Source organism: Miniopterus schreibersii (genome assembly GCF_964146895.1).
Source record: "Miniopterus schreibersii genome assembly, chromosome: 3".
Taxonomy (NCBI): Eukaryota; Metazoa; Chordata; class Mammalia; order Chiroptera; family Miniopteridae; genus Miniopterus; species Miniopterus schreibersii.
The window spans coordinates 94623698-94649654 of record NC_138103.1 but is presented as its reverse complement, the minus strand read 5'-3'; the positions used below and the strand labels follow the sequence as shown (position 1 = coordinate 94649654).

Sequence of the window (25957 nt, the reverse complement as noted above, 5' to 3'; positions counted from 1 at the left end):
TGCAGCGATGGCTATCTTTGTGCAGAAACTGTTTTCCTTAATGGGACTGCTTCCTTGGGAAATAATTTTACATGTGAAGTTTTGGGGTCAGAAGTGTGGTTTCTGAGCTTTTGACTCATATTGCCCCAGAGGCAGAGCCGCCCTCCCTCGCTGCCCGGAGTGCGTGAGAGCGTAGCTGACGATGATATGATGTGGCATCTTGACAGAGTAATTGCTCAAGTTTACTGTGGGAAATTTTAAATCTCCCTCCCTAGATTTTGATTGGGACCCACATTCCATCAATTTTAACACTAATGAAAAATAATTGAGTTACTTGTAGTTTTTAAAGTATACTATTTTTATTGCAGTTCTGGATTTACAAAAAAGTTACAAGGAGAGTACATCTAGTTCTTGTACACTTGGTTCCAGTTTCCTTCATTGTTAATATCTAATGATATTACGGTATATTTGTCACAACTAAGAAGCCAACATTGCCACATTACTATTAACTGAATGACACACTTGGTTTAGGGTTTGCTAGCTTTCCCCTGATGTCAGTCTTCTGTTCCGAGATCCATCCTGGATACCACGTTACATTTAGTCACCACGTCTCCTTCACCTCCCCTGGGCTATGACAGTTTCCCAGGCTTAGCTTGGTTTCGATGACCTTGACAATTTGAGGAGCACTGCTCAGGTGTATCATAGAATGTCCCTACATTTGGGTTTGTCCAGTGGTTAGACTGGGATTGTGGGCTTTGGGGAAGACCACAACGGAAGTCAAGTGCCCTTCCCATGCTGTCGTATCCAGGGCACATGCTGTCAGTATATAAGACTTGCCACTGAGGATGCTAACCTCAGTCACGGCGGAGGCAGCCGGCATCTGCTGTGTTCCTCCACTGGAAAGCAACTCTTTTTCTTCTCTTTCAGCCCACTCTATGGAACCAAGGCACCAAACCAAGCCTACACTAAAGGCAGGGTTCGGAGAGTTAGGTTCTACCTCCTGCGGGGCAGAATATTTACATAAATTATCTGTAGTTCTTCTTTGTAGAAGAAGTTTGGATTTTAATCTTACAAAACAAGGGTGTCACAGAGATAACCATTGGTAAATGTTTGGAATAATTGTCTTGTTTATAAGAGAAATATACATCAAATATATAGATGTATATATAAGTATGTGTATGTATATACACACAAATACATTATAGATATTAAATATATATATTGACTGTAGCAAATTTGGGAGTTACAGAAAAATTTAAAAAGAGAAAATTTGTTTTTGCATTTATTTTTAAAATTTTTTTCTATTTTTCTATTATTGTCATTTTTTCTGTTTGTTTATTTTTGTTTAAAATATTACAGATGCCCCTTTTTCTCCCCCATGACCCATTCCACCCTATCCCATCCCCCTCCCTACCACTGTCCCTCTCCCACCACTGTCCATGTCCTTGGGTTATACATATGCGCATATAAATTCTTCAGTTACTCTCTCCCCCTCCACCCACCCGCCCTCCTCCATCCCTCTGACATTTGTCAGTCTGATCCATGCTTCCATGTCATTAAATCTATTCTGTTCATCAGTTTATTAAGTTCTCTAGATTCCACATATGAAATAAGCCAGGCAGAAATTCTTGATTATACCTTTTCGTTTGCTTAACAATTACTGTTCCTTAGTAACTAGGGAAGTCTCCAAGGGTCAGACAGGTTGGCATTTGCCTCAGGCCAATTCATCTCTAAGAACATTGTCCTCATCAGGGTTAGGGTCACTGAAAAGGTCACAGGTGGTGGACAAACTTCAGCTGTCATTCAGCTGCCTCAGAAAGTTCTGCAGCACTCACCACATACTTTCCAGAACTGAGCAAATTATTCGTGCTATTTAGATTCGGGCAGGAATGCTTTGTTGTATAATTAGTCTAATAGAAAGGCTTTTTAAATTTTTGTGCCATTTATCATTTCTCTATTATGAACTATTTGTGGTGTGAACCATTTGAAATGGTGAGTTAAAAGAGAAGTAGACTTATTTTCCTGAGTTTAAAAAAAGGTGGACCGGCTGAGCATGGCTCAGCGGTTGAGTGTTGACCTAGGATCCAGGCGATCAGGGTCCGATTCCCGGTCAGGGCACATGCCCAGGTTGCGGGCTCGGTCCCCAGTCAGGGGCATGCAGGAGGGGCCGATCAATGACTCCCTCATCATTGAGGTTTCTCTCTCTCTCTCCCTCTCCTTTCCTCTCTCTGAAATCAATAAAAATACATTTAAAAAAAAATTTTTAAAGGGTGAATTTGATATTATAATCTCTTTGATGTAGGTATAAAGGGTTAGCTCATTGTCTATTTATATTTGTTAAAAGCACGTCTAATTACAGTAGTTATTTTTATTTTCAATGTTCCTGAGACCATGAAAACATTTCCAAAGCTGAGAGATGGAACAGTAGGTTTCCTGTCCTTCCTAACAATAACAGAGAATACTACAGGAGCCATTTTAGGGTACGAGATTCTGACAGGATTCTAGATGATTGGTGATGGAAAGTGGGAGAAGTCATAACCAGTGTTTCATGGCCGAGTAAGCCACCCTGAGTGTGCACCCTGCTAGGACAGAGACCAGAAGAAGGTCGGTATGACCCAGGAACCCCAGAGCGGCCTGGACCTTGGACATGCTGGCGATGATGGGGGGTAGGGAGGGTGGGGGATGGAGCCAAAAACGCAATGGTGGTCTGTTTCCAGTGTCTCAGGCAGAATTACGACAGCCTGGCATCTATTTTCTAAGACTAGAGTTTTCTTCTCCGAAGGAATTAAATGGCCCCAGAAAAAAAAAAAGACCTTTCTATGTTGGCATTTGGGCAGTCCTCCAGCCATAAAGATGAGGTGTCTCCCAGATCCCCACTCCAACAGTCAAAAGTCCTCTATGCAGCCCCGGCCGGTTTGGCTCAGCGGCTAGAGCATTGGCCTGTAGACTGAAGGGTCCCAGGTTTAATTTCAGCCAAGGGCACATACCTTGGTTGCAGACTTGATCCCTGGCCCCGGTTGGGAGGCAACCAATCGATGTGTCTCTCTCACATTGGTGTTCCTCTCTCTCTCTCTCTCTCTCTCTCTCTCTCTCTCTCTCTCCCCCCCTTCCACTCTCTCTGAAAAGCAATGGGAAAAATATCCTCAGGTGAGGATTAAAAAGAAAAAAGTCCTCTGTGCACACACAGAGCACCCCACCAGCTTTCCAGAGTCCATCATAAATATGAATGGACGAGCGAGGATGTCAAGGTGTTTTAGGAAAACCCTCAAAATGAAAGAGGTAGAGTAGGGCGAGGTAAATAGACAGGAAAAATAACTTTGGGGACATCAGATAGTGTAGAGAGCAGAAAGGAATGCCACAAACAGATCTCAAAATCTTTAATTAGTGTCCTAGAAATATTCTAGAATAGATTGTGCCCATCAAATGAGAAGAGGTTACCATGGAAAAGAGCAACTCAAGGCCAAGAAAGAGCTCTCTAGGAAAAAAATGATGAAATTTAAAAAGAAATCAATAGAAATGTTGGAAGATAAAGCCAAGAGAATCCGTTAAAAAAACAGATAAAGCGAACTCATAGAAACAAAGGACAAACTGATGGTTGGCAGAGGGAGAGGGAGGGAGAGGTGGGTGAAAGAGGTGCAGGGGAATAGAGTAAATATTGTGATAACTTTGCACGGTGACGGTCACTAGACTTAGTGTGGTGATCACGTTGTTAAGATATATAAATGTCGAATCTAATATAATATTGTATGTCAACTATATTATATTTAAAAAGTAGAAAAGGAAGACTAAGAGTAGGAAAATATGACAGAAAAGGTAAGGAACATGGAGGCGTAATGTAGCGGGTCTAATATGCAAGAGTATTCCTCATAACCGGAGTATTTCTCAAAAATGCAGTGTCCAGAGTGAGAAGCACTGGGTGTCCAGCACAGTGGATGAAAGGAGACTCCCTCAAAGGCACATAACTGAAATTTCCAACTAGCAAATCAGTGCATACTGGTTGAGTACCAGGTTCGCCTGGTTTCAGTAACGTAAATAGAGTCGTCTGTATTGCTTTGATGAAGTAAGGATATTAGGAGTGGCGCAGGGACTGCGTAAGGAAGCCAAGTCCTCATCTGCTATAGCAGGCAGAGTCCTTCAGATATGCCCAAAACCGATGTAAGAAACTAACAGCATCTTATTTTAGAAATATGGAGGTAACTCCCAAAAGTCATTACCTCTGGGGATTGGGAAGGGGAGAACAAAAGATTAGTGTTTTTCGTAAGAGGTTTTTAAAAACACTCCACTTTTTAAACCATGTGCTTGAAATACATATGAAGTTATTAAAAATAATTTATTGCATGCCAACCAAATGCATTTTATTCAACTTGATTAGATTCTGGAGTACAGACAAAGAAAGAAGCAAGCAAGCAATGAAGAGCTCTAAAGTACATTTTGGGGACAACATGGGAAATTTGAATATGGAATGAAAATTAGGTTATGCCGTGGAATTATTCTCATTTTCTTAGGTGAGGTAATGGCTCCTCATATGAATTGCCTCAACAGCGCACCTCTTTTTTCTCCCTGTGCCACCTTTGAAGGAGGGCGCAGCACTTCTGGCGACCCCAAAGTATTCGAGAGCAATGTTGATTCTGCTGAAGATTTCGGAGATAAAGGAGTTTCCATTGTACATTTTCTATCACGCTCCAGGCAGATCTTTCACTTTGGCGGACAGCTGGTGCATCTCCCTCTGTAGGTCCTTTACTTCCAACCTCTCTATCTCCAGGTGCTGCTTTGTTATACCCAGGACTCCCATTGTCTCCCTTCTTCCTTAAACACAGTTATTTAGGACTTTTTTGCTGCTATTTCCCTTCCCCTAGCACTTTAATGTTGTCTCAAAGGATGTGAAAGTCTGTTCTGAGTTGGAAGATACTGCTTGCCCTTGATAAAAAAAAAATACTCTAGTTACCTGCACCAGTTCTTACAGGGTAGTGGGGGATTACAAATAACTAAGCTATACTTGTTCCACTATAGTGTGACATTAATGGGCAGGAAAGGTGCAGGCAGTCACGTCCACATTCACATCTTTAACATCTCACACTAGACCTCCTCTTCAGTTTTTCACTTCTCTGCTGGGGCACTTTGTGAAGTTACCATCCTATCAAACTCCTCATGGCTCACCTATTTCCTTCACTAAGCCACCAGACAAGGTGCTCCCCTTTGGCCCTAAGTTTTTGTTAAACATCCCCGGATGCTGTGAAGCCAAAATCACCTTGGTGGCCATAGCAACAGTCTTGACTGGCTGCCTGCTCTTCCCTCCAGGGATGGGAACAGTCACCCATCAGGGACTGTTGCCCTTCACAGTGGGAGAAGCAGGGCCAGGAAGGGCTTTGCATCCTCGCAGTAGAGAATGGTCCCTGGTTGGGAGTCGTGGCCTGCTGGGCAGCATGTACAATGGTGCTTTGTCGCTGCTAAATCCGCCATCATGGGTTTCTGCTCCTTCCAGGAGCAGGTGCTTTCACTCTGTGAAACTGGTTCTCTCCTTTTGTTGTTCCTTAAAACATAATTTGCTGGGCTTGGAATATGCTAGCAATTTTCCCCTTTCTTTCAGATGAACTCATTTTCCGGTGATGAAATAGATTGTTGCTTAGAGGCACACATACACACAAAAGGCAGACATAAAGAAATTCTGAGAAATAAAAACTTTCCTGGTAGAATATTATTGAGAAGAGAAGTAGTCAGAAATGACCTGAAGTCTCTGACATTCCTCTTTGTGCTCAGGACTAAAAAGACCATTTTGTAAGGTACCATTAACCTTGAGGCTGCCACCCTGTCCCTGAAGACAGTGGGAGACAGAAGTTCTGAGGAATTTTTGGTTGTGACAGTGTCTCTTAGCTGATGCTCCTTGATTCTGTTGGCTTATATAGGGACACATGGTTTGCTATGTAATGAAAATTCCTCTTTTAATTTTTGGGAATTGGCTCAGTAGGGTTCTTCAGCATTTGTATCAGGTTGGCTTCCTTCAGACTGCCCATTTTCTTCTTGATATGAAATAATTTCATATTTATTTCACATATCAAACCCAAAACATTTATTTAATTAGGGGATCTACTTCCTAGAGTGTTTTCAACTTTTTTTAGGCGGGAGGAGGGTGCATCTTTTAATTGCCCTTACTTGCCAAGATGTTATTGGCTTTCTCTGCGAACCTCAGATTCAGGGGAACATTCTTCCCAAACTACAGTCAACAATCATGATAGCTGAAACTTTTGAATGAAGTGAACTAAGTGTTTACTTGGGATCATTACTGGTATTCCCCCATATCTTTAGTGTCATGCCATTTGGTGGTGGGAAAAGATAAGACAGTCAAGTGCCACCTAATGGAGTAGTATGATATATGGGTTACCTAAGACCCTAGGGTGCTTGCTAAGATGCAGATTCCTGGATATCATATTGGACTTACTGATCGGGATCTCTGGGCAAGGCTTCTGGGTACAGTATATGCATTTTCAATAAGCTTTCCCTGTGATCTGCACACTGAAATTTGAGATAAGTGGGTCATATGATGCCTTATGCTCTTTGGTGGCTACATTTTTAATTTCTAAAGATGCACTTCGTTGGGTTGAATGGCTGTCCTTTATCAGTGCTTTACTCCCCCTTCCCTAAGAATAGTTGCAAATCTGTGGGGACAGTTCTTGGGAATTACTATTGAATAATCCAAATGAGTTCCAAGTACTATCAAGTGAGAAACTAAGATCATTAAGAGACAATTTGTCTGCCCTTAGGTGAGCAGAAGGTTTTCTTCTGGAACTAAACACCGAGCACTTCTAGAAATAAACAACTAGGTTAACCCTGCTGCAAGAAGAGGAAATGAATGATTTAGTTATGGGGAAGAGCCCAAACGCTGTCACCTTGAGGTGATTCCTAGAAACGGCAACATTTCCAAGGCCAGGCACTGTTTGGGGTCATTTTTATGTATTGTCTTCGTTCTTACCAGAATTCCTTAGCAAAGCACATGATGTCGTCATGTTTTTACAAGTGAGGAAATTACCTGTGCAAAACTACACTGCTTGCTAGGACCAGAGTTGAGTGTTGAACTCAGCTCGCCTCCAAAGGCTGGCTCTTTCCACTGGAGGAGAGCCAGCTGTGCTGTATGTTCTGTTTCCATACAAGGACTTGGACTTGGCATCCATGGCTGACCTAGAGACTTGGAAGTTAAGTTGACTGAAGATTTCAGCCTTAATTCACTTGAGGAAATCTCAGCTTGGGAATTAAGCTTGATTTTTTACCTGAGCGATACTCTGAAAAACAACCTCCCAGGCTGAGGAGATGACTGTGATGTGTTGGAGGTATGATCACAAAGCCTCCACCATCACTTCTAGCTCTAAGACAATCAAAAAGAAACAAGGAGAAATCTGTTCTGCCTCCTCGCAGATTTTTCCAGACAAGTCAGTGTATACCCAGCCACCACCACTGAGAAGTCCCACAACCTGCTATGAGCTAGAGAACCAGGAAAGCCAGTGGTAATTTAATCCAAGTCTGAAGGTCTGAGGACCAGGGTCACTGCTGATGTAAGTCCCAGTCTGAGAGAAAATTTGGCCCTCAATGGGTTGGGTGATGCCCACCCACTTTGGGGAGGGCAGTGTACTTTACTGGGTCCACCAATTCGATCACTAATGTCACCTGAAAAGACCCTCACGGACACAACCAGAAATGATTAATCTGGCACCCCATGGCCACTCAAGTTCACACATAAAATTAACCATCTCATTAGGCATCTGTGGGGAATGTTCCTTGGATTCTCATGATAGCTAACAGCTAACACTAGGCACTCGCTATGTGTTGACACTTATGCAAACACTTTATACTAACTCATTTAATACACCTGACAACTTTTAAATAAGTTAGTTAACAAGTTACCATCACTATTCATATCTTCCAGATAAGAAACTGAGGCCCAGAGAAGTTACCTGCAGCTAAGAGATAAACCAAGTGGTTGGACTAGAGAGTACTTGCTTTCGGTCACCACTTTATATCATGTTCATTGTGGATTATGCTATGATAAAATACACTACTGTGCATTTATTGAGTACCTAGCATATGGCAAACCTTCTGCCGGGCATTTTACATGCAGTGCTGGTAGTTTTAACCCTGCAAATTAAGATATATTTTGTCTCATTTTACAGATGAGAAAACTGGGGCTCATTGTATTAACTAATTTGGCCAAGATCACACAGCTCATGCCATTTCTATTAAACCTTGTCATAGCATTTTGATCTTAAAATTTTTTTGGAATCCATATCACCCATTTCTCAATAAAAGGATATTTTTTCTACTACTTGGACTCTGAACTGTCAGCCAGTGATGGGATGTGGTTTTGTATATATTAGGGCTGTGGCAGGCTCCTCTGAAGAGCATCAGAGGGGTGTGAGAACATGCAGGCTGCTACTCCAGGGCTCTTATGAGGACAACTCCTTCTAGAAGTGGATCCAGGCTTCCAATTCTTCCAATTCTGTATGATCATAACCCCAGTCCCAGGCCTCTGCTGGGACATCCAAGTTCCTTCCTTTCTGGTCTCAGGACAATGACAGCCACCTCACACAGCCCTTGTCCTGCCAGATTTGCTCCCGATGACTCATTTTAATTTTGGCAAATGTTGCATCGTTTATACCTAGTTTCCTCTTTCAATTCCCCCAAGTCTGAGTGCAATACATGGATGTTTCCAAGCTGGCTCCTGATCGACTTGATCACGAAAAACAAACTGTTTTAGTGAAATGTCACATTTTGGCAGTTTGTTTTTCTTTTCAGTGCTGCCTTTAATTACAGCACTTATCACTGCTTATGGATCTCACTCCTTCCCTAGTCAGCCAGTCTCCAGAAATATGCAGTTCAATATGGCAGCCATTAACCTCCTGTGGCTGTTTAAGTTTAAGTTAGTACTTAAAGTTAGATGAAATTAAAAATTCAGTTCATCTGTTGCATTAAGCACATCTCAAGTGCTCAATAGCCACACGTGGCTAGTGGCTGTTGAATTGGACAGTCTGACATAGAACATCTCCATCATCACAGGAAGTTCTATTGGACAGTACTGTTGTGAGAGGTAGGGGCCAGGTTTTCTGCAGGTTATAACACCTACATTCACATGGTAACTTCTAGGTAGATGCAGCAGAGAATGTCTTTCTGGCTTGGGCTTTATTTCCTTAAACCACATGAGTTACTAGGGCTTCCAAGACTAATATGCATCATCTTCATGAATCAATGACATTACCTTAGCATCAGAGAAGGGGCTGGGATGCTCCTGGGGGAATCTTCTCAGTGGTTTTGCTTCTCTCTATTTCAAAGCTTCTGTTACCCCTTGACTCCTGACTTAGGGTCCTGGCTGCATATTAAATGAGAAAAAGTTGTTCTGCCTCTTGCAAACCAGCCAGAAGAAAGTGAGTGATTCTGGAAGGCTGCCATGGCGTTAAGACTGTGCCAAGTACTTTGCAGACTATAGAAATTCGATGACTTCAAGGTTTCTGGCTTTATGATTCTAGAATACTCTACTCACAAATTCCATGTAAGATGCTTCCAATTTCCCAGTGGACCCCAAATCATTGCATTAACTGAAGTATAATGTCAAGTACATCATGATGACGAACACTTTGATGGGAATTCAGGAGAAGGAGGTATTTTCAACCTGACACGAGGAAGGAGAAATCGGTTCTAAAGAGCCTGTGAAGGTCCCTCTCCACCTTTCATTAGCAGAGAGCAGTAGAGGCTCAGTGCCAACTGACTCTCCAAGGTAGCCCAGCCCTGTCTCAGCCCCACCAGCTGGGCTTGCCTGGTGAGTAGGAAGCAATATGAAGAGTCCAATCTAATGGGTCTTGAGAAATCCACCTGCCTTAAAATCTTTTCCATTGGCCACTCCCTAGCACTGGAGATGCATTAGGATACCTTATTTTTCTTTTATGTCAAGTAATGCTTCCTGTACATAATTCAGGATAGGCTTAAAGCTAATTTGTTAGTGTCAGAAATCAGAGTAACGGTTACCCGTGGAGGATGTTATTGCCTGGAAGGGGGACCCGGGAGTGTCTCAGCAGCTGGGCATGTTCTGTTTCTCCATCAAGCTGTTCCCTCTATGGAAGATTTATGGGACTTTACAGTTCTGACTTGTAATCTTTCTGTATGTTTACCATACTTCAAAATAGAGTTTATTTAAGGCAGCCCTTCCAAGATAGCCTTGGGAAGCATTCACAGATACTTAGAACTTTGTTAAAACAAAGAGGTGAGTTTATTTCTAAAAGAGAGTTAGTGTGGAGGAGAGTAGATGGCAGAGAAGATAAAAGGGCAAATTGGTCTTCTTTAAGCTTCTGTCTGAGGCTCATTCCACCTTGGTGTTCATGGGAACAGAGTGCAAGCCCCCAGTGAAGTGGATACTTTATCCTCAAATCAATTCCTTCCACTGTCCTTCAAAGATACGGGAGAGGTGAGCAGATTGTAGGGAAGATTGGAATGAAGAGCACCTTCTTTAGCTCAAATCCAGAACTAGCAATAGAAGGTGATTCTCTTGGGCAGTTAGCATTGGGGGAGGCTTGGAGCCAGTCCTTCCTTTGCAAAGTAAACTGTATGTGATTTCTTCCAACATGACCTGGCCTTGGTTAAATGAGAGAGACCAATAAACCATGGCCTCCTGGGTATACTAGGTACACAAAGTCTGTATTTATATGTTGGGAGGGAGAGAGGAGGTCCAGAGCTCAGCTGGGCAATCTTCCCACCTTACTCTCCCCCACAACAGCAGAGGTCTCTTCATCCCCCCTCCTGCCTGGTCCCTTCTCTGTGACACACTCATGGGGTTCTGAGGCCAGCAGCCCCACTTGCATGTGAGCCGGTGTCCTGCTTCCCCTCCAGCTGGTCAGCCACCCAGCTCTCTTAGGTCTTCACCTGCCTTTGGAGAAATATTTAGGCTGATTAGGTGATTTGTGGACGCACGCTGGCCCGGCTGGCCTTGGAGAGGAATGCAAATGGAAGTGAGCCTTTCAGAAGATGCTTGTTTGGCTTCCAGGCATTCTCATTCATGTTGCCCATAAAATAGTTATTATGTTCTCAACTGGAGTCCCATCTGTTTCTTCTGCACCACCTGGGTCCAAAATTTGAGGCTGAAGAAATACCAATAAAACCTTCCTGTTGGTGATTTTTTTCTTCTTCATGGACATCAGTATTAGGATGATAGCAGTGTCACAAAGGGACCCCAGGCCAGCCATCCCTAAGGACCTCTTAACTTCTTTGCTTCTATGGAACAAATGAGCTTCATTAGCAACAGGCATGCTTCTTCCATGCATTCCTGGTCTTAGTCTCAGAATGGAAATCAAACCAAACCTCAGCACTGCACGAGTCTGTTTCCAGCTATTTTATTGCAATGTGGACCTTGTCAGTTCTTCCTGTCCCAGCAGTTTGTCCTGGGAGGATGATACTGAGAAAAAAAAATGTCTCTCAAGAAATGTGAGCAAATTTGAAGTCAGATATAACCACTATGAGAGTTGGTAGCTAAAGCATTACCAAGCTGCATTTGTAAAGCAGTTGTCACAAGCTTCAGCTCACTTGAGTCTCCTAACAGCCCTATGAAGTAGTAGAGATTTACCCCTGTTTTGCAGGCTGGGCCACCAAGTCAAGGTCACATAGCTATTGTTATGACTGCCAGTAAAGTGTTCCTTTTTTCTGTTCTCCTTATTATTAAAGATATTTTAAGGTCAGTAATCGAAATGGGAAGTCAACTGTGGAGATTTATGTTAAGATCTGGTTATATTACTGGTGCAATGAAGCAAACATTTTGAAAGACACTCAACTGCAGGGTTGTTGAGTAGAGAGCAGCCTCCTTTTGTGGAGCCCCGCTTGTCTCCTGACTGAGGGCTGCTCAGCTGTCTTCAGAGTCCTCTGCAGAGCAGAGCAGCCCTGGCTTGCTGAGATTTTGGGCGGGGGAGAGAGGGTCTTGAACTTTGGAAGCCTTTCACAGTTCCCCTGATCCCCCAATGTTTCCAGGTTTATTTTTGCAAAATTGAAATTTTTTGAACTTCCATACTGATTCTGGAGACTGTACAATGAAATGATATAAAATCTGAGATCTGGAAAGAGCCTATGATAGATGAGACTATGAACCAGGCCCTTTTCTAAGAGCTTTGCATATATTAACTCATTTAATTTCCACAACAACCCTTGATTAATCTCTATTTATCAGTTGAGAAACCTGAAACTGAGCAAGCCATTTGCCCAAGGGTATAAAGTTAATAAGTGGAGGAGCTGGGATTTTAACCCATTTTAATTCCAGAGTGTGAATTTCTGACCACCTCAATATGATGCCTCAAGCAGGTTGTCTAGGGCAAGCCCTATTGTTCATTGATACAGAATTGAGATCCTGAGACTTAAATCCATCCTAAAAGACTATTAGCAAAGGAGTTTTCTAAGTATCTCAAATGGGCACTAAGACATTTTCCTAAAGAGAAAAGAGAGCTGTAGGATATGCCTCTTCTAGACCTGACCTCCAAAAACGAGTTCCCCATTGACCAGCATTCTCCAGCATATCGCAAATCCCCATATCTGTGAAATGAGAGGGCCCCTCTTCCCTCAGAACTGACAGAGGGCTTTCCACTGTAGACCCTTGGGCACCCAGTCTCAGAGCAGAGACTTCATGTTACAATTCTTGGTTTTCTTGAGAGCGTAATGGCATTAAACACATCAAGTCAAACAGTTGTGTGAACATGTAGCTGGGCTGTCCACATCCAGATCAATAAATATTCCACAAAGCCGTCAGTGGACATGGAGTTCAGGTACCAACTCCACAATAGGGCAGCCAGGAGGCACTGGCTCTTAATTTAAAATTTACAGGTACCCAGCTATGGGTTTTAGGGGGAATGCATGAACCTACAAAATCATATACTATACTTTAGATACATGTATATATGTGCACGTTTTTCAGTAGAGTCTCAAAGGGATCCATGACCCCTAAACATTTAATAACTATGACTATGAAGACCTTCATTAAATCACTTATGTGTAGCTCTTCTGTGAGATCAAATGGCAGCTATGAAAGCATCCATCTTACGAGTTTGAGGAATCATCATGATCTGTATAATTTTCACTTTGCTGATTTTCTTTGCATAGATAAAGAATGGATTCAAATAAAACTTTCTATTGCATATATTTACAGACTGGGTTTTTCCATCTACCACATGGAGACTTTTTTATTGAGCCTGTCAAAAAGCATCCCCAGGCGGAGGGAGAGTCCCACCCACACGTCGTTTACAGGAGGCAGAGGAAGGAGCCAGCCTGCGGATTAAAGGGTATTGTTACTTAAATCTCCTCACTGGGTTGAGGAGTTTGTTCTGTTCTGTTATTGTTTTATTCCAACATGACCTGTTCTTATTGAAATCTGTCATTTCCTCCCCATTCAAATGCCAAAAAGTATGCACCCTCATATAGATTATTTCAGTTCTCTACAAGTCTCTTTGTATGCTTAATGGGAAGGGAGAAAGCAGTTCCTGTATCTTTGCCACATTTAGTTGATGATACTCATATGATATTCATAGTGGTGAATTTGTTTAAAACAACACTTTTCTGAACCCCCTAGAGGAAGGTAATTTAAAGAAAGTGATTTTCAGTATCAACAATGTCATGATACATTAGTGTGGAAGATTATTAGACAGCTTGTCAGATCTACATGTGAAATGCAGAGTTAAGTGTTTGATGATGCCGACCACGGGTGAAGAGAAACTGAAAAAATATCAACACATTACCAGATGATGAAATCAGCTAAACGTCTTTCGGTTGCCTTTTGTTTGTAGGTCACTGGGATGCTTCCCTGCCCCTATGCCCCTGGAATGACCTGGGCTGCTCCTCTCGGCCTTGTGTGAAACAGTTTCGGGTAGCTTTCAGAGAGAAACTGACCCAGGCTTTTTCCTTGCAACTCCCACATTCTCTTTAATGTGTGGGAGATAATAGTTTATGCAATAAAGGACCATTGGAAATTGGGGCATTTTCTTAAATATTGTATAGTTCATGCTTTCTTCAGAGATTAAAAAATAATGGGCTGGGGGACAGTTAATAAAAGTAACCCATAATATTATTTATATGTCTTAAGAATTTGAAAACCATGGACTTCAAAGGGAAAATAGGTAGATGATGAAGGAATTAGGGAAGGTGGATTCTGATAGGGTTTAAGGGGACTAAGAACGTGAATTTTGTAAGTGCGAAAATGAAAGGAAATTGAAAGAACAGGGGACAAGTAATTTCTCTACAGACTTCACCCAGACCCTGAGGGACGGTCACTTTCCTGGGAGTTTCTTCTGTAATCTTAGCAGAGTATATAAGCTTCAAGAGACTTCTGAGTCTGCGATGTTTTCTGTACACAAAAATGGACAACTGCTTAAATTCTTTAGTAAGATATTGCAGCTTTGTCCGAAATTAGATAACCTCCTGTCTAAATCTCCTTCTAGCAAGTACCAAGAGAAGGTAAGAGACGTATTGTGTGGTTGATTTGATCGATAAAGCTACCAATCCAGATAACTTAGCCTCAATGGGAATTTTAGGACTTAGTTTGCCACCAGTCCAATCCCCTGGATAACTCTCCAGAAGTCAAGGTTCTATTATACCTCGGGCTTTACATTCCTTCGGGCTTTACATTATTCTTTCACTCTTCCGTGAATATAAATCTTATTTTATCAGCTATCTTGAAAGCCCCATTAGAGTAGGAACTCCCTCTCCAAACAGTATATAACATAGTGTTAAGTGCAGAGTAGAAACTAGTAAATCTTTGAAATGAAACTGAGAGTGATGAGTAGCCAAGTAGATGAACCTAGACAGTGGCAGTCTCTAGTATATGTAACAACGATAGAAAGAAAAAGGAAAAGTGTGTTTGCTAGATGCCGAGGAAGCCCCAACTCTGTTCTTATGGTCTTTCATCTGATTATCAGTTGTTGGTGACCATCTCCCTTCCTAAAACGATAAGCGGGATTCAGTGCTTAAGTGATAGCAAGAAATTCAAGAATAATCTAACATGCTGTGAATATTCTTAAGGTGTATTTGACATTCGGAATTTTAAAAACTTGGTAAATTGAAATGAACGTGATCCGGCTGAACAAGGTAATTGCAATGTTCTTAAATCACGATACCCTGCAGAGATAATGACATGAGCTGACAGTAGCCGTGTCATTAGCCAGCATTAAGATATTCTTCGTTCTTAGGTTAGTTGGTGTTGTGAGATTAAATTACTGTGATTATATCAAGAAAAGATCACATTGTGCAAAGCATTCCGTCTTTGTAAAGTTCAAAGCAGGAACACCCTTGGTGTTGAAAAAAGATGTATTTTAAAAGTATTCTAGTACTTCAGAAGAGGAATGTATCATTGCTTTCCCCTAAAATATATCCCCTCAGTTATATTTATTTTCCACCTAGCAAGGTGCCCAGGAATCCCGCAATAAGTCCTTTATCAACATAGCCCAGTGTATTGAAGTTCTCCCCCCACCTCAGGGGTTTATTGTGATGCTGTTTTGTTATTGATTTGATCCGTTTGAACTAAAATTTCTTAACCTGTGTGCTAGTTCTGTTTGCTTTTCTGAGCCTCATGTTTGCCAAGTCTTGCCAAAGTTCTTGTTTCCTCCAACTTTCTGGACTCTATGTTAAATGGTGGGAAAATACAGCTTGCCTGAATTAAATCTAAAGCAAATCTCAAAACTTCATTTAATTGACAATGATAAGCTCCTCTCTCTTAGGTTTTTTGGCAAGAATGTGTCACACTGGGACTTGAGTGGCTTTTAGGTGGAAGTGTCTGAGGGAACCTCGGTTTTAGGAAGCTGGGGAAGGGGAGGCAACTAGTCAGGTAGGTCAGGTGACAGCAGCAGCAGGATCGGCTAAGGCAGAAAGGGTCCAGGCAGGTGAGGTCAGAATTTAGGGTTTCATGCATCAGGACTCTAGGCTAAAAACACAGGGTCAGGTTCCTGGCACGCATTTCTGTGTTCAAAATGTATTCATTCATTCGCTATCTATTGGGTATCTTCCGTGTGCCTGGTACTCTCCTAGTTCTGTAGGTACGGCTGTGAATAGGATATAGTTTTAGTCTGAAGAGCTGTGAGCCTGGATACAGGACATGGATAAGTAGGGATCCAGTCCTGGCTTTACCTTTATAATGTACAGTAAGACAGCGAAGAGAAATGGAATCTTAATACATGGATTAGATTTTTATTTTTATTTTTTTACTTTGTGTTACTCTACATTATGTTTGTGCCAGGACATGTAGCTATAATTTGTTCATTTTATTTGCTGTCGTTCTCTATTATGTGACTCTTTATCCACTCTCCTATGAGCGGATCTGAATTGCTTGCAGTTTGGGGCTATTGTACATTCATTATGTTGCAAAGACTACTTTTGTACATGTTTTGAACAGGTTCATCAGGGTCTCAAGGATATATACATAGTAGTAGATTGAAATCAATGTTGCATAGGATATATACATCTATGCCTTTACCAGATGATGCAAAATGGCTTTCCAGAGTTGAGGGTCCAAAGCAGCAAGTGAGAGTTTCCACTGTTCCATACCCTGCCCACTGCTTGGTATTCTCACTTTAAACTTTGCCAGTCTGGTAGATATGAAGTGGATTCCTTTATGCTTAATGTTGAAGCTACTTGTATCCCATTGTGAAACTGGGTTCCTAATCTGTGGCTTGTGGCTATAGATTCTCCATGAATTGTTTTCTCCCCTGTACCGAGAGTTATGAAGCCCAGAGAGCCAAGTTCAGGTTTGCTGGCTTGTTTCTTTGTTTTCTGGTTCACTTTTTCACTTAGTGCCTAATCTGACTTTTCACCTATGTGGATCCTGAACTTGCCTCTTTTCTCCAGAGCAAAAGTAGGGAGCAGCAGTTGCCTCAGACCAGCAGCTAGCTCCAGACATCAATCGGTATTTAGCCAGAGAAGCAGACCAGTAAGAAATGTATATTAAAACATTTATTGCAAGAAATGGGTTGACATGATAGTCGGGGCTGGCTAGGCAAATCCAAAACCCATGAGGGCCCTTCAGGAAACACAGGCTGCAACTCAGGCCTGGGCAGAAGCAGCTGTCCCCCAGGCAGAATTTCTTCTTCTGGAAGCCTCAGCTCTGCTCTTAAAGGTCTTTCAACTGATTGAATCAGGCCTCCCCGATGATCAACAGTGATCTTTACCTAAGGTCAACTGATTATGAACTTTAATTACACCTACAAAATATCTTCACAGCAACACCCAGATGGGTGTTTGGATAACGGGACTGCAGCCTAGCCAAGCTGATACATAAAAAAAGATCATCATCACACTGCATCTTTCAATTTTCTCTCTGAATTCTGAACTTATTTTTCATTTTCTATATCTGGCCTCTGAACAGTCCTCTCCCCTTTTATGCTTTAAACATTGGTAGGGGCTTTATATGGGGAGAGCTTTTCAGAATATCAAGTCCACTATATTGCAAATAATCAGACTTGAGTGGGTTTCTTATGTAAGTCATTTGGAAATTTTTGAGTTGCCTTTTAAATAGCATGCACAGACTATTAAATGTTAACAAATGTTAAATACTATAATAACATTAACAATAGCTCATTCGACTTAATTAGCATATCAGACCATTAATCTGACACAGTGTGAGGGGATTGTTTGTAGGTTTGTTCTGATTTCATGGCAATCCAATTAGTTGAAAATTCGAAATGACCACCATACTCCATATTGAGTCTAAAATGCACTATTAGGTTTATTTGGTTAACAGCAAACTTCCTTGGTACAACCTGCTTGAGACTTCTCTTGAATTTCTTGATTGCCTTAATTGCCTTATGGTTGTAGCCACTCCACAATGATCCCTGCTTTGCTTTGCTCTGAGGTAGTTAACATTTTAATTGGTGTTCTGTACTTTTAACTTTTATTGGGGTGACATATGGTTTTTGATTACTTGCTTTCAGAACTGGTGGAAAGGTGGGTAAAGTGCTTCAAACTTTTACCAGTGAGAGGGATCAGAAAACTGTTGGAGAGAATTTGGGGAACCATTTAATGTGTGAATATATAGAAAGATAGAATAGTAATGTTTGCTTAGTAAAATCCAAGACCAAGATTATAGGAATTCAAGCACCAGATGCCTCAGCACAGTTGCTCAGAGCTACTCATTTATCCAGTCAGAAGCCTTTATTCTTTCATCTGACCTCGCCCCAGTAACTCCTTTGTGTGCATTTCCTCAGCATTTGACGGTCCTTGCCTTTGTTCCTTGATCATTTTAGGTGCATAGGTTTCCATCCCCAACAGGAAACAGCTTCCCTGGGAGGCATGGCACCTGCTCGGTTTACCTCCTCCAGGATGCTCTGTGCTGAGCCCAGCCTGTCAGTGGCCAGGACTGCACTGACGTGCAGGTAGAGTTTGGAGGCCATGCTGGGCTGGGAAGGAGATTTGGATCAACCTGAAGTCATGCGGTCTGATATCTCAGTTATGTAAGATCTGCTATACTTCCCATAACTCTTTAGGGAAATTGACAAGGTATCTTGATGAGTAGTAGCTCCTAGCTTTGCCCTGGGTCATTCCTGTGCTTCCATGTGCCTGGGGGGTGGAGAAAGAAAGATGCTTACCCTATACTTCTTTAAAAAAATTTTACTGATTGATTTTGAGAGAGAATCTTTGACTTGTTGTCCTACTTATTTATACATTCATAGGTTGTTTCTTGCAAGTGCCTTGATGGGGATCAAACTCACAACCTTGGTGTATCGAGACAATGCTCTAACCAACTGAGCTGCCTGGCCAGGGCTGGTTTATCCTGTTCTGACCAACCCTCTGGCTTCCTCCTGCTGCCCGAAGAGACCTGAGATAGCTATCTTATCTTTCCTTCATGCCCTGTCTGCTCATCCTTGGAGCCACCAATAACCCTAACACAGCAGTGATATTGGCCCTAAAAAACCAAATAATTCAACCTCTAGCTTCAAAGCTCTATATGGCAAGCAAACCCCCGGGGTGGGTTTTCTTCTTTAATCCATGCCTGCCTTGACCCACATTACCAAGGCCTGTCGCTTCTCCCTTCTGATTCTCTAAATCGTGTGCCTTTCCCAGTGCACTGCTGCGCTTCAGCCTCATAACCTTTCACTTGGATTATTGCAAAACCCTCCCACTGGTCTCCCTTCCCTTGACCTCTCCCGTCAGAAGTCGGAGAACTATTTCTAGAGCACAAATCGGATCATATCTTTCCCGTGCCCTAGCCTGTCGGCGTGCCCCGAGGAGGAAGCCCTGGGTGTTTAATGAGCTTCAGGAGCGCCTTCTCTGTGTGACTCCTGCCCGTTTCTCTAGCCTTATCTCTTATCTCTCCAAATACACGGCCTGTGCCACCCTGAGTGAGTTGTGACCCCTCAGAGGAAATGTTCATTCCCTCCAGCCCTCGCACCTAGGCTCCTTCCGCCTGAAGCTCGTTCTTCCAGGTGCTTTACTGACTCACTTTGTGGGACTGTGGCATGGCTTCCTTTAGAAAACCTTCGCGGCTGCCCCTCGGTCTGCATTAGATACCTCTCCCATGACTCCTAACACCAGCTACTTCCCCTGCCACAGGCTTTATTATGAATATCTGTCTGTGTCCTTCTCTGGGCAGAAAGCTTAACAAGGACAAGAGTCATGTCTGCTTATTTACAGGTGTGTCTCCAAGGACTGGCAGAGCTCCTGGCCAGGGTAGGAACTCAAAAATGTTGAGTTTGTAAGTGCTGGACTTACTATCTCTCATGCATGTGGTGGCTTATTGGTTATTGTTCGGTAGCTACTATATATACTAATATTTTACCTATATGGTCTATAGATACTTAAATTTTACCTACATGGAGCCAGTTTAACCCATGAGAATACCCACACTCTCCTGAAGAAATGTAGTGGACACTGTGATGCCTTGCTGTTGAGGAGGCCATACAAGAGACAGGTAGGGCAGTGCTTGGGACTTGCGGCTGAGGTTACACCTGAAAATGACTACTGCACATTCTTCTTTTGGAAATAAGAAGTGTGTGGGTGGGTGGGTGGGTGGATGGATGGATGGATGGATGGATGGATGGATGGATGGATGGACGGGCGGATGGATGGGTGGATGGATGGATGGATGGAGGATAAGAGAAAGCAAGCGACATTCATTTACTCAGCAAGCTCTCACCTGTGCCAGGCGCTGTGCTGGCAAATGGGGATGCGGTGGTGAACGTAACATCAGCCCGGGCAGGAGTGTAGAGACGGAGGCCTAGGACGGCCATCGGGTGGCAAGGAGCAGGTGTGCCCTCTAGGTGAGGTGTAGAAGAGCAGGCGCAGTGGAGGGTGAGCACAGCCAGAGACGCCGACGTCTGAGCCCACGCACACGTGGTCTTCAGCTTCCTGTGGGGGTGGGAGACAGGTTCTCGGCCAGGCCACTGGCACCCTTTTGGTCTCGTTTCAAATGCTGTCTCCTGTGAGGTCCCCCTCCTCTACACGGACTGCCCTTGGAGGGCTGATGTGTCCCTTTCCCAGGCTCACTCTGCATTTCGACGTGGCCCTTAGCTGCCTCCTCCCTTCCCTCCTACCACTTTCTCCCGCTTCCCCTGCCTCTGTCCCCTGATGTGACTCCCCTCAGGGCCTTGTACTCACTGTTCCCTCTGCCTGGAATATTCTCCTCCAGGTTTCTTCCTGGTTCATTCCTCACACTATCCAGGGCTCTGCTCAAAATCACTCAATCGAGAAGCCTTCCTTGACCATGATCTAGGACAGCGGCCCCTCTGTCACTTTGTAAACCATGTTCCTGCGTTTTTTCCCCACAGCACTCTCAGCATCTGATGCGATTTTATCTATTAATTTGTTGATTGGTTTATTATCTCTCCTGCCCCAACTGGAATGTCAGCTTCCTGGAGGCAGACACTTCCTCACTTTTGTCCTCTGCTGCACCCCCACCGCCTAGGGCAGGGCCTGCCACAGGGAGCACCTGGTAAGTGTTGGATGAATGAGTGGCTAGGTGAATGAATGACAGCTTCCCTGTTGAACTTGTATTCTTTCCCAGTAGTGGACTCATCTTCATGTCCTAAGAATCAAGCCCAGTGTCTGATGCATACTTGGTTGTTTGGTAAATGTTTGTCCACCGAACGCGTGGGTGATGTGCATTTGCGGCAGGGTCCTGCAGGTTGAGTGGACCCTATCTTACCTGGGCCAGGAGCTGAACGTTCCCGAGTCCTCTGTGTCTCCGAGGCACGGCAGATGTGGGCCTGGGGCAGCAGTTCATGTTAGCGCTGTGTGTGTCCCACAGCTGGGTTAATGCCCCTGTAGGGAAGTCAGACATTCCACCCCCGCACAGTCCCACTTCTGTGCAGCAGCTGGAAGTCTCATAAATACCATAAGATTGTTTCTTTATGGGGAAGGAAGTTTACTTGTTATTTTGAAATCAAATATTTGAGCAAATTATCAGTGCACTTTATGCTCTAAATCCTTTCCTCCAAAGGCAGAGAAGCAGATCCCCAGGGGACTTTCTGGGCCAATAAGCCAAAGATTTCGAAGGTTTCAAAATTTTGTTCACATTGGTTTGTGTGTCATTGATTGACCTTCCTTCCTGCAGGAAATATTAATTTGGCGTTTTCTGTGGGCCAGACACTAAGGGACACAGCTCTGAATGTGCCAAGTTGGACCTTGCTGTCATGGTCTTACAATCTAGTGGGAAGAGAATTTAAAGAAAAATTATTTTGCAAGTATTCATGGGTGTTGTGACGAATGCTGTAGGAGTGTATAGCAAGGGAAGTTGATGTGATGAGGAAGGTCAGAGAAGGCCTCCCTAGGATAAGTATAGACTGGTATAGACTCTTAGGGAGCCATTTTTCCTGAGGTCACTTCTACAGAATATGCAGCCTTCGAAGAACGGTGCCTGTGGTGGATTGAGTTGTGTCCCCCCCCAAATTCATATGTTGAAGTCCTAACCCTCTGTAGCTCAGAATATGACTGTCCTTATAGATAGGATCTTTAAAGAGGTAATTAAATTAAAATGAGGTCATCGGGGTGAGCCCTAATCCAATATGACTGGTGTCTCTAGAAGATGAGATTTGGACACAGACCTGTACAGAGGAGAGACCATGTAGTAACACAAGGAGAAGATGGTTACCTACAGGCCAAGGAGGGACCTGCAGACATTTGGATCTCGGACTTCTAGCCTCCAGAATTGAGAGGAAATAAGTTTCTGTTGTCTAAGCCACCCAGACTGTGGGACTTTGTCACGGTGGCCCTAGCCGATGAACGCTGGGGCCATCTGTTAGCTCACCTGCGCAGTGTTCTCTAGTTCTTTCTAGCTCCGGGCATGACTTACGCCCCATGAGCAACAGGAAAGTGCATGCACAGCAAGGTTTAGTCAGGGCTGGCTGCGTGGTGTGTGACCAGGTGCATCACACAGCTCTCACCCAGAGGAGTTCCGTGCTTGGGGCTTTGTGCTGTGCAGTAGCCGCCTCAAAATTCTTAATGATTTCATCTTTGAATTTATGCTTCATAAGTGAAGGCTGGTCAGGGTTGGAGCACATGCTAGGGCCTGGAGCCTCAGCTCTTACATATTCTTGCCTCTTGCCACCTTCCTGCCTTCCCACAGTGGGTCCTCAGCCACTTTCTCCCTGGCCCCTTGGTGTCCTGGTCCCAGCTGACCTCCCACTTTCCACTGGGACCGTCTAGGGCAGTGACAAGGTCACACCAATGGGGGAGGCCTGTGTTCTGTGGTTGCCCCTCACCTCCAGCAGGCGCACACATGAGGACATTCAGGATTGGGTGGTGTCCCAGGGGCTTGGGGTGAGGCACAGCAGTAGTTGGCAGGCATCAAGTGGAGGTGTGCTCCTCCACTTCCCATCAGGTCCTGGACATATCCTGGGGTAGTGTTTACAATTCCTTGGGGTTGCCCATCTCTTCTGGGTTGGGATGGGGGGCATGGGAAGGAAAAATTAACTCCCCTGCCGCTGGCCCGGGCCCTGTATTTTCATTTTGCACTGCACTCAGTAGATTATGTAGCTGGCCCTGGCTTTAGAGTTGCTTTGCTTCCAAATAATTAAAATGAATCCGACACATATTCATGATGTGCCTGAGATTGCTGGATAATTAACCATAGGTGAAGAGCAGTTATTATTAATCATGATTTTTAGTTTGGCGCCTATATAAGTGGACGAGTTTTACCTTTTTCTTTTTTCGGAGTTTAGAGAGAAACAGACTGGGGGTCGGGGGAACCATGCTCTACGCCGCCTCCGTCATCCTCTCACTTGGACACATTTCATACATGTGTCCGTTTCCTCATCAGTAAGATGAAGGGCTTGGAGGACCATGATGGATTTTTTTGAGCTCTCATATGGTGAGAGCCTGGTTCTGTGTTTATTCTGCAGCATCTAGGAACAGAGCCGTGCTGACATTCTCCACAGACATCGTGTGGTTGAAATCCTGTCAAGTGGGTTTGTACACACTTGTGCCACGCTCACACTGAGAAGGTGAAGGTCCTGACCCGATTCTCCAAGATCCCCAGGCGTGGCTCCCAAGTGCTTCCTCCTTCGGACCTCCTGCCTCCTGCTTCCCCCACACCCTGGCCCCACCCCAAGCTGCAGCACCCACAGCAGGAGCACAGGCCGCTGGCGCAGAGGGCCCCTGGGCCCGCGTTCCTGGGGCCCCGCAAGCTGAGGCAGCAGAACTTCAGGTCGTGAGTTGGTGGGTGTGTCTGGTCTGTCATCGTGAGTCGGAGCATCGAAGGAAAGAGGTGGCTGTCCAACAGCTGAGTTTGGACCCAAGAGCCCTAATTTCTGGGAAGGGGGAGAGGTGAGAGTACAATGTTGTAGCAAGGTTAGAAGGCCAACTATGCAGGCATAGGGCACGTCGTCTCTCTCTCTCTCTCTCTCTCTGATACACACACGTTTCTCTTGAAATGTGGTGCTTAGTTAAAAAGACTCCACGTATATTTGAATGATGTCAAATACAGTGGGGCTGTTCTTCTAAAGTTCAGGACCTCAGGTTTTAGCTAAATTCAGCCCAAGTGGTGTGTGTGTGTGTGTTAATGTGTATGGATGTGTGTTTGTGTGTGTCTGTGTGTGTTTTTATAGGTAGAAAGTGTGTTTGTGTGGTGTGTGTGTTCATTGGGCATGTATGTGTGTCTTTAAACACACCGATTGCGCACTGTTGGCTCCAGGAGACAAAGGCAGCTTGCCCCGCTGCTGTGGCTCAGGATTTTATGTAAGTCCTTTCCATTCTGTTAAATATACCATGTTGAAAGCCCAGTGTATTCTCTCAGTCGACAGAGGAGTCCTTTGTTTAATTTAACTGAGAAGGGGGAGCCCAGGCCCTTCAGAAGAAAGGCTTCCCCTTGCTGAGAATTGTGCTAATAATAGTGCCCTCATCAACCCTGCCAGCAGCCGGCCAATACTGGCTGCATTTCTGAGGGAGTCACTGCTGCATTTACACAGAAAGGGGCCCAGGGCTCTGTTTCTATGAAGTGCCTCTCCGCCCCTCCGCCCCTCCATCCCCTCAGAGAGCCCTGAGTTGGGCATAGGCCCTTCTCACCAGCTCCTCAAGGACACCAAACCTTGGCCCTTTAGCGCTTCTCCCAGTGTGATCAGCGAGAGCACTGAGGTTCTGAGCACTGTTTCCCCTTCGTTGGCCAGTTCAGCACCGAGATGTGGAAACTGAGGCAGCGAAGTTCCCATGGTGCTTGTGTGGGTGCACTGGAGATGGGTGGCCGTCCACGCAGGTCTGCTGTGCAGGTCGATTGGCACAGCATCTGCACTAAGCCCTGTCGTCGCCAGCGCTCAGGGCGCTGCCCTCACGGGGAGATGAGAGCACAGCCTTTTTCTTGTCTGCTCTGTCAGGCGTCAGCTCCCCTTCGCTCTCATTTCTCCTGGGAACACGCAGGAGCAGTGTCAGGTTAAGAGAATCAAAGGCTCTTTCTGTCTACATGGCTATCTCTGGGGAACAGTCCCCTTCGAAAGCAGATTGTGAGCACTGGGGACAAGGGGAGCAGAGGCGTACTGGTTGCAGAGGTCCCTACTTTAGGCCCGAGTAACAAAAGATCAAAGCACAGTCTCCGGGGACAGAGGTATCCTGCTCATGGTCCAGGCTCAGAGAATCATATGCACAGGGGCTGGGGAGGGAGGAGGTCATGGCCGTGCAAGGGGAGAGGCCATTATCAACCCCCCACGTGGCTGCATCTCACACCCCTTCCCCTGCACCCCTTCTAGGATGAATTCTCTGGGAATCCAATTTCCAGGGGCTTCTTTGGGATTTCATTGTTTGTTGATCAGGTCTGTGTCCACAGTAGCTGGGTCAAGGTGAAGCCTCAGCAGTGGAACCAGTCAGGTTTGAATTCCGACCACATGGCCGACCTTGGGCAAGTGCTATTTTCATCCTATTCCCTCCTGTTTCCATTTTCTTGTCTGCAAACTGTGGATGACAAACATTTCATACTAAGGTGGGGCAGGGTGGGGTCAGTGGGAGCTCCCAGCTTCTGAGCTGCAAGTCCAAATGCACCGAATTCTGAAAACCACAAGTATTTTAGTGTTCAGCAAACTTGCTTGGTGGCTAAATGTGACCTGAACTGACGTGAGGCTGTGTATGACTTTTATTCATCCAAGTTAGTGAGACTAGTTGTACATTTTGTTGTAGAATTATCCACGTGTTTGATTTTCAGGTACCACGCTCGAGCCTGCTAGGGATGTTCAGTAACACAGAGTCGATGATCCAAATTACTTGTTTAAAAAATCATGACAAAGCACACATAACATAAAATTTACCATCTTAACCATTTTTTACATTTACAGTTCAGGAGTGTCATAGAGTTTCACGTTGTAGAACTCTTTTCATCTTGCAAGACTGAAACTCTGTACCCGATAAACAATTCCCTATTCTTCCTCTCCCAGCCAACCGCCACTCTACTTTTCAGGTTACTTTTATAATTGCAGAAATTCTGAATTCTAATGCATTTGACCTCCAGGGTTTTGAATAAGGGATGGTGGACCTTCATGAGGGAAGAGGAATGGTCACCTTTGGACAGTCACCA

General features: G+C 44.2%; 1 protein-coding gene across 1 annotated transcript in view; it reads left to right on the top strand.

The window, feature by feature from the left end:
• ADAMTS12 (ADAM metallopeptidase with thrombospondin type 1 motif 12) overlaps positions 1-25957 on the top strand; it is a 175797-nt gene that overhangs the window by 51865 nt on the left and 97975 nt on the right. The window contains exon 3 of the mRNA XM_081131264.1: positions 13136-13268. Within this exon, the coding sequence (XP_080987390.1) occupies positions 13136-13268 (133 nt within the window). The remainder of the gene's footprint in view (positions 1-13135; positions 13269-25957) is intronic.